Here is an 8,835-nt window from a genome sequence, read left to right on the forward strand (position 1 = left end):
ATGCTAGCAAGAAGAGTAATAATAAGTGAGAAACTACTTCTTTCTCCTATGGAATGTTTCTTCTTCCTCTTCCCTATCCTCATTCCCCGCCAGCTCTCTCGACCTTCGAAGGTGTTTGAGGCCTTGGGACTAAGGCTTGAAATAGTTAATGCTTTCTTAAAGTTTATGTTATGTTTGTGATCCATGAGGCTTTCCATCTTCATTGCATCACCTAAGTCACAAAGAACACAAAGATTGTATTGTACCAAGTCTCTCTTAATAGGAGAAACTATAATACAAATGCATATTGGAGGGGGACTGGCTCCATATGAATCCGGTCCTCAACTATTGTCATGTTCTCTAAACTCTCTCTCTCTTGCAAAAGTATTGTTCATGCCAAATTAACTAAGTATCATGTTTATGTTGCTACCATCAACTAAGCACCCACTATGCTCACAAAGTAATCTCTTAAAAGTGCTTCACCTAATTTCTTAATTCCGCTACTTCCAAAGTTCATAGGCAATTTCCATTACACCCCCCCCCCCAAATACTCAATCAAGGCTAAGTGAGAGGCAAAAGGCACGATCCAAATAGGACATTATTCTTTAAAGGTCACAACTGGGACAAACCCAGAGGGAGCTATAAGAAAGTGGTTTTAGGTTAAGGTGCACAAAGCGGCCTGAGAGCAAGATACGGCTAAGGAAGAGAGGAAGCAAGACGGAGACTTGCAATAAGGACGTTAAATAATTATGGAAATGGCCGAGGAGGGGGGGGGAGGGGGGCAATAAGATGGTAAAGGTGGACGGGGGGGGGGGGGGGGGGGGGGGGGGGGGGGGGGGGGGGGGCACGGGGCAGGTAAATGTTTAACCATCATCATTTATCTCAGCCATCATAAGGTTGCTCTTAATAAGTAAGTAACCTCCCACTTCGGAAAAAACCAAGAATAGCCGCGTGAAAAAAAGCAAACAAGCCTTTGCAAGGAGGTAGGTGTCCACACTAACCTATTTTAACCATGAAAGAAGAAAAAGGCCCCAAGGTGTCCCAATAAGTGAAAAAAAACAACCCCAACCCCCATTTAAATAAACAAGAGCAAGTAGTAGTACTCTGTGTGTGTGTGTGTGTGTGTGTGTGTGTGATAGAGAGAGAGAGAGAGATCGATTTACCAAAAAAAAAAAAAGCGTGTTGTGTCATGGGGTGATGTATTAAGACACATGTACCATTGGTAAGAGTGAGGGAGACCCACCGGACACAATCAAACGGAGAGGCATGGAGCCTAGCAAAGGCATTTTTCTGTTTACATTGGCTTTGATCTTTTTCTTTACTATTTCTCCTTGTCAGAGGCATGTTGGTCAGGTTGGTAAGCATCCAGATTTCTCAGAACTCTTGCTTTAAAATAGTAGTCATTTGTAGCACGAATGCCCCATCGCCTGCGTATTTCATACTAAAGATCTGAGTTTGTAGCCGCTTGGTAACCATTTCACTGTGGATATGGATTCGATCCTGTATATGGAGTGATATCTAGCCTCATACCGAACCAACCCTGTCATATGTCACCTCAGGGAATTTGCCATGTTACCCCCCTCTTTACCATAAGACACTGAACCAAAATTTCAACCTCCATTCTGTGGCTATAATCTACGATGTACAACGGCACCACTGGCAGCTGCATGCGCAAATAAGAAAATCAAACAGACAAACAATTGTTGACAGCTAACAAGAGACGTTTCCTTGGTTTCTGCATAGGCGACGATAGAACAGACATTGTTGACACCCACCAACTATTGATTAATAGCCAGTAAACACAAACGACAGCCAAAATTCAGTTCGCTTGACAGGTCCTCATCACCAGTTCCTGCAAAACTAAATTTACAAGACAAAAAAAGCTCGACAAATAGTATTTTACATTTGAGTTCCTTCACCAGTTTGCCTGTGAACAGAGATTCACACGCACAAAACCTCCATCGTTCAATATCCCATATCCCATACAAGAATAAAATCCGTCATAAGGAATTCTGCATCCAGCATTACTGTACATTACAGCTGCTCATCTCAATAAAACGCACGAACAAACGCACCAGATAGTTGCACTTAAAACTCAAATCAAAAATTGCTAAGCACCAGAAGCAATACCAGAACTGAACGATAATATCTAAGCCTACTCAGCTCAAAACAATGTTTCGGACTAGCTCTAAGCTTCTCTGTAAACAACCCTGCTGCCTTGTGCGCACATTTACCCAACCCGACATTGGCAATCGAGGTCTGTCCACCTACTACTACAAACATGGCGCCCAATGTCTCTAACCACTCTACTAACTCACACCTCTGCATGCCTACACAGCAAGAAAATAGCACACACATTTCCTTGAGCTGGCTTTGCCCTTGATATTAATCAGGCAGACCCGGAATAGAAACCAGCAAATTACTTGTTTTCCTGCCTTTTTAAAAAACATTGACTACAAAATCAACATACAAAATGACATCCATGCAGGAAATCGAAATATCGGAGAACACCACAAGCACACACCCACAGTTAAGAAGAGTAGTAATAGAGAATCATCTAACTTTGAAAAGAATGAATCGATATACATTCGAGCAAAATGGCACCCAACAGTTCCTAGACTTCAACACAATAAGGCACACCCTAGAGAAGGGTCAAATAAGAACCTCTCCAAAGTCCTTTTAAGCCAAAAGAGGATCTTATATTGATCTGTACAAGCTGAATTCAGGGAAATTGTCGAGATGGTATCCTTAATAGTCGGCTTGATACAGGACCTGTGCTCTGAATAAAGCAGTCTAAGAGCAACAGCCACTCTTCTGTTGGAGCGGCTGGCCAGACATCTGCACAAGCTTTGGCTTGTTCGCGTTCATTGCTGGTTGACTTGCCATTCTAAACAGACGAGCAAAAAAGACTACGTCAACTACCAATCCACATAAATAACAAATTCACACAAGCTCTCCCACACACACACTTAGTACCTGTTCTTTATTTCTGCCGCCATGGTCATAAATGCTTCCTCCACATTACTCGCATTCTTTGCACTCGTTTCCAGAAAGGGAATGCCAATTTCATCAGCATATGCCTGCATAGCCAAACACCTGCTTAGCCCCTTCCCAACAACAAAATTGCGTGAAACAGCAAGATCCTCAAATGAATCCTACCTTAGCAGTTTGTGTATCAACAACTTTCTTTGCTGTCAAATCGCTCTTGTTCCCAACCAAAAGTTTGTTCACATTTTCACTAGCATAACGATCAATTTCATTCAACCACTGCTTTACATTGTTGAAGCTTTCCTGGTCTGTAACGTCATAAACGATCTGAAAACTCACAACAAAATTGCTCAAACATCAGAAAAAATGAACACAAAAACCACTTTAGCGAAAAGTTTAGGCTTGCTTACAATAATGCCATGAGCTCCCCGATAATAGCTGCTTGTGATTGTCCGAAATCGCTCTTGACCAGCAGTGTCCCACTACATCATTGGAACAGAAGATAAGAAAACCTTAGGCAAGTAAAAACTGATCATTGAGAATGAAAATGCCCATAAGCTCAAAAAGGTAAACCAACTACACACAGTCCTTAAATCTTTATCCGACTTTCCTCCAGACCATTGTACTAGAGTGTCCAAACTTTGCACAGAACAGCAATAACTCACAAACAGTAGGAAATGTACAAAACAATACTCATAGGCAAGAAGAGCTACCAGCTTCTCCGTTACAACCCTAGCTTGAACTAGGTATTACATTAACAGTTAACTGACCCCAAAGTTGTACCCAAGCTACCACTAAGTGCAAAACCCAATATATCAATTATAAGCTCTGAACCTTTGAGAAAGGTACATTTAAACTGGATAAAACTCATAATTATATCCCAACTTTCAGCTAATAACTGGTTATCAAATCTTCACACAATTTGTCCAGTTAAAATTTGACTGCAGCTAGTTGTTAAGTGTCTCTGTGAAAACTTTTAATTTCTTGGTTATTTCCTGCCCACAAGCTACCCGCCTCTACAAAATAATATCAGATAATAAGCCTACACTAGTTTCTCCAAAAAAATACCATCTTGAAATGCCACCGAATATCAGCATAACATAGGGATCCATAATAAGGCCAAAAAAGGTCACCCATAAATTGGCAACGTATAGTAGTGCAAAAGAGAAAACAACGTGTCTTGGAGCTGATAGTGTCACGATGTGCTTTACATATGATAATTATCGCCTTACACTAGCATTTGCAAAATTTCTAATTAACTAAACTTAATTTTCCATGACATTGCCTCTAAATTGCCTATCAACCTCAACAACTTGGTCTCTGACCAAAGAGTTAAGAAACTAATACAGGGACCCTCATCCCATTCAAAGCAAAGATCATCACAAACTAATACAGCCCAAAAGAAAATTTCAACAAATCATGGTAAGGCAGCAAATTGATAAACTCAAATTAAAAAGACTAACTAAAAGCACCTAGTATCAAAGGCATACATTTGTACCTTAGTGTCGTATAGGCACAGACCATAGAGTCTATACTGCAAGCACACAAGGCAGCCCTACCTTCAATCACAAACCAGGCACCATGAATCTAGAACCGGTAGAGACCATCATCCTCCCTACAGAATTCATTAAGTCATTTGCTCTCATTCTCCGAGATCAACTGCTTAGAAATTCTCCAGCTTCCTTTGGATAGAAGTCACCGGTAACACAATTTTACTAGGGTTTTGATACCGAGTTATAAATCACCACCCATCCCAATTAAGATGTAACATTTATGCAATCTGCACATGTGCTTGTATAGTGTTTGCCTGTAAAAAACTAGCCTCCTGGAAACTGGTCCACCCCTACATTTTGAGATTTGACAAACTACACGAACTAGGAGGAAAATGCTTAATGCCTGAAAACATAGTAAACAAAATTTCAGCCAAACGCAAAACTTAAGCTATCCTTCAGAACTGCGGCGCACCATCACGCAGTAACCTCCACTCCGAAACAAATACAGTTTCTCCTTTACAACAGTCTAAAACCTATAATATAATATCCACACAACCCTGAAGAAACTTTTAGGTGACATTAGTTTTTTTGTTAGCAGCTTTGCAAATAGCAAATAAACCATGGTTGGGATTGACAGGTACGCTTATCAGATACTTTTTCCCAAACATTGATTAAAATAATCAAACATGTATGAACTTACAATCTGTAGCTTGATGGTTTTGCTGTCAAGTTCAACTGTGCGAATTTTCTGCGAAAAACATTGGAAAATCACAAGAATGCCAAAAAATAAGGGAGCAGTAGCATTTTGAAGGAGAAACTTACAAAGTCGACACCAATTGTGCTGATGTAGCTTTCCAGATAAGAATCATCCTGAAGAGCACAACCTTGCATTTAACATTTTGCATGCATAAATGACAAACGCACCAGCTAATAGGTTAACATAGAGAGAGAAACAACTTACAGCAAACCGAAGCAAAAGGCAAGATTTCCCAACGCCCGAATCACCAATCAGCAAAAGTTTGAAAAGATAGTCACTGCAAGCCCCATCGCAACAAGTTTTAAGCTGAATCAAAGGGCATAGAATACCCAAATGCATGTGTGCACATGCAAAAGACAGATGAGGGCCACGAAAAACAACTCAAGCATTCTCTGGCTTTTCGAAGGTCTCCTTCAAGTTAGATCTAGCCTAAACAATCACAGATCTTTGTATACAGCGATTTCATCTCCAGTATTGTGAATTCAGCAAAGAGCAGCCACTCAAGTAATCTCTAGTTTCGACCTGTTCATCGAATATTGTGTCCAGATCTCACAAATTGAAGATCTCAGAATTTGGCGCAATATGGAGCATACTTGAATTACGCATTTGTGGTAACTGCATATAATTTAACAAGACCCGCAGAGAGAGTAGAGACTAAAAAATCAGACGTGCAACAGAAACCCTAAAAGCAGACAAGATATGCGAGAGAGAGAGAGAGAGAGTCTCATTCATTCGAAAATGGCTCGCCGAATGTTTACATCATCAACCCTAAAAATCAACAGAAAACTAGCGCCTGGCGTTCTGCCAAACCCTGAAAGAAACAAGATCTGGAAGCAGAATGAACTCACTATTCAGGATTCATGATCACGGGACTGCGAACAGAGGGAATGAGGGGGGAAGCTTGCCGGCACTGCAGCGATGGCGATGTCGGTCTCGAACCCCTCAAACAGACGCCTCAGAGAAGAAATGTAATACAAATAGACTCTGGCGAATGACTTTAATCCCATACACGTTGAAACGCGCACACACTACTATAAACCAAATTTATGGGGAAATTGGTTGTGTGTGAGTCACACTCATGAAGTAAGGGAAGCCCTCCAAGTCTCTCTTGTTTTGTTGAAGCATGTAGTTCACACTGTGAATGGATAGCTTAAAGTAACGTCTGACAATCGTTTTTCAGCAAATGAAGATTGGCCTCGTGGATACAGTGTGCTCGTCCCCTTCCTTGTGGGGTCACAGGTTCAAGTCGTCTCCGCGTTTCACGTTGAAAATGTCGCAAACATGTTGCTTGTCCGCCCGTTCCATGGCGGGTCCGAAAATCAACGCTTCCTTTTATCCTCCAACCATGGTGTGCCACGAGGGATACGCGCTCAGAGTTGGAGGGCTTGGACCGGCAGTCTGAACCTAGAGTAAATCACCATCAAATATTTTCCAATGGAAGGGTAGTAATGTATGTATATTTTGTTTTGAAAGAGTGATCCCAAGCATGTGCATACAAGTTATCAATCATCCAAACCCCACAAGAAAGGAAAATGAAAAGTCAAATGACGCTAGTAACAATAGAAATTTTAGAGACATAGGATAAGAAGATCATGGTCAATGCATTACGTGCTCACATTTTGTGTCCCAAAAAAAGAAAAACCATATAGAAGTACGGTGTGGAGGTTGCATTGTCTTCACTTAATTATTATAAACTATAAGTAATGTGCCCTTCTCTTGTATACTTGTTTTCCCTCCAATGTTGCAAACCTGCGATATGCCCTCCTCTAGTGAATTGAAGGGTCATGTTTGTTTCTCCTTGAGTATAGGAGGGTCGATTTTTTTGGATTTAAGAAATTTATTACCTTCAAGTTTTGCAAAGTAGTGGCATCATGATGATCCTCCTGCAAAATGGTATGTCCCATGAGCACCCACAAGTGTCGCCAAGTACTTGCAAGGTTTCCTCTCTCCTTGTGCCTCGGTCCCATATTTTCCCAATGCAAACTTGCGCTCTTTTCACTTGCATGTTTCCTCCATTTTTTGACATGCATATCTCGCAACAAGAATCTCTGATTCTGCCATGCATTTTTATGCCTCAACAAAAATTAACTTGAAATCTCATTATGGATTTGCTTTTCCTTATCAACAGCTTCAATCTTAGCATAGGCTTATGGGTTTGCTTTCCCATATCAACAGCTTCAATCATAGCTTCAATGCTTATTCATAACATTGTGTGTTTGAGCTCACATTAGTACATACTTGGCAACACAATAAGCATACAAGATCATACAGAACATCCTTGCCAAATATAGAAACAAAGTATAGTTTTAGATGGAGACTATAATGGGTACATTGCTTCCAATGATGAGCTAAACTTGTCACATCCTTCACTGCTACTCACCTTTTCAAGCATGGTCACTTTTGCGGAAATTAAGCCCTAAAAAGTTGCATTTCTTGAAAACAATTTTTTGTCTATTTTGAGCATGTCTTATAATCAAAGCATTCCAAGACACGATTTCATGAGTAGGATGCCCACTTTGACCTGGATGAAGAGCACCATTTTTGGCATATATATCCACAACAGCACCACCAAGTACAATATCTTTGTTAGGCAACCCTTGTCTCAAAATCTTATCATGAATTTTCTTTTCCTTGTTTGTAACTTTGATCGTAGCACAAGCTTTGAATACACATTTAAGTCACTCCATGAGATGAAGTTGTGAGAAGGGGGATATGACACTTTTTGCCATGTAAAAAATGTCATATTTCCTTTGTTAGGCATATCCTCCTAATAGTGTAGATCAAAAGACTACCTCAAGAGAGAATCCTTGCTTTTCATTCATTAAAAACAACTGAGAGCCCTACATTTGTTGGGCATATTCGTGAAACTATGCACTCCAAGAGAGGTAATCCTATAGACGATACTCATCATAAGAACTTTGATATACATGTGGACCGCAGCATTGCCAGGATTCACAGTTTTGTGATGTAAAGATCCTTCTTGTCGCATTTCGTCCAAATTGAATTTTTTCACTTGCATTGAGTATATTTGTTTTGCAAGAGTTGTGATGCAATATCTTGTCATGCGGGTTGCATAGTTGTTGAAGTATGCCCATGAGGGCTCATGTGTCCTTCTCTCTTTGTGTCCTATGATTGTTTCTTGTTGATAACAGTGTTGTGCAAGAAGTAGCAGCCCACATTGCAATTCAGCTGTGGTTTTGGTTGAAGATCGTCACATCATTTGGAGGGAAGCTAATACATTGCATCCGTTAAAAGCATCCAACAAGACACATTGGCTTATATGTACAGCTCTGTACCAACAGCTAAAAAGAAATATGAAACGCAAAGCAGCAAGTGTTGTACAAGGCTTGCCACATCATCTAAAAAGAAACAAGGTGCACCACCACACTCTCGCCTATAAGGCACACCCCAAGCGTACCTCTATTAACCACTGATGTATCTACCTTGGAATCCATCATAGCCCAGCAATCAATCTTGGCACTTGTATTCGACCAAAAATCGATGACCACAACTAGCAAATGCTTGCAATGCATGTCATATCATTCAAAATGAAATAGACTAGGTTGCCACACTCACCTGTGTGAGACACGTCCCAAGCGCACCTCTACTTAGTGTTGG

At 40.6% G+C, this 8,835-nt stretch overlaps 1 protein-coding gene across 1 annotated transcript; it reads right to left on the reverse strand.

Annotated features, from left to right (window-relative positions):
- Positions 1-2,656: 2,656 nt before the first annotated feature.
- LOC147417395 (ras-related protein RIC1) lies at positions 2,657-6,218 on the reverse strand. Its single transcript, XM_086507651.1, has 8 exons — positions 6,066-6,218; positions 5,422-5,494; positions 5,283-5,330; positions 5,161-5,208; positions 3,378-3,449; positions 3,139-3,294; positions 2,956-3,059; positions 2,657-2,866 (listed from the first exon to the last, which is right to left on the reverse strand). Exons 1-8 carry the CDS (start codon positions 6,077-6,079, stop codon positions 2,773-2,775), a joined length of 609 nt encoding a protein of 202 aa, XP_086363777.1. The 5' UTR covers positions 6,080-6,218; the 3' UTR covers positions 2,657-2,772.
- Between the last annotated feature and the right edge of the window lie 2,617 nt (positions 6,219-8,835).

Source organism: Adiantum capillus-veneris, unplaced genomic scaffold, assembly GCF_014529385.1.
Source record: "Adiantum capillus-veneris isolate H3 unplaced genomic scaffold, ASM1452938v2 Hic_scaffold_254, whole genome shotgun sequence".
NCBI classification, from domain to species: Eukaryota; Viridiplantae; Streptophyta; class Polypodiopsida; order Polypodiales; family Pteridaceae; genus Adiantum; species Adiantum capillus-veneris.

What these genes read in the sequence shown, in the direction of transcription:
- LOC147417395 (XM_086507651.1), bottom strand. An exon ending in GCCTTTTGCTTCGGTTTGCT is followed by an intron (nt 5,331 to 5,421) that starts GTAAGTTGTTTC and finishes TGTGCTCTTCAG; the next exon opens with GATGATTCTTATCTGGAAAG. An exon ending in GCGGCAGAAATAAAGAACAG is followed by an intron (nt 2,867 to 2,955) that starts GTACTAAGTGTG and finishes TCGTCTGTTTAG; the next exon opens with AATGGCAAGTCAACCAGCAA.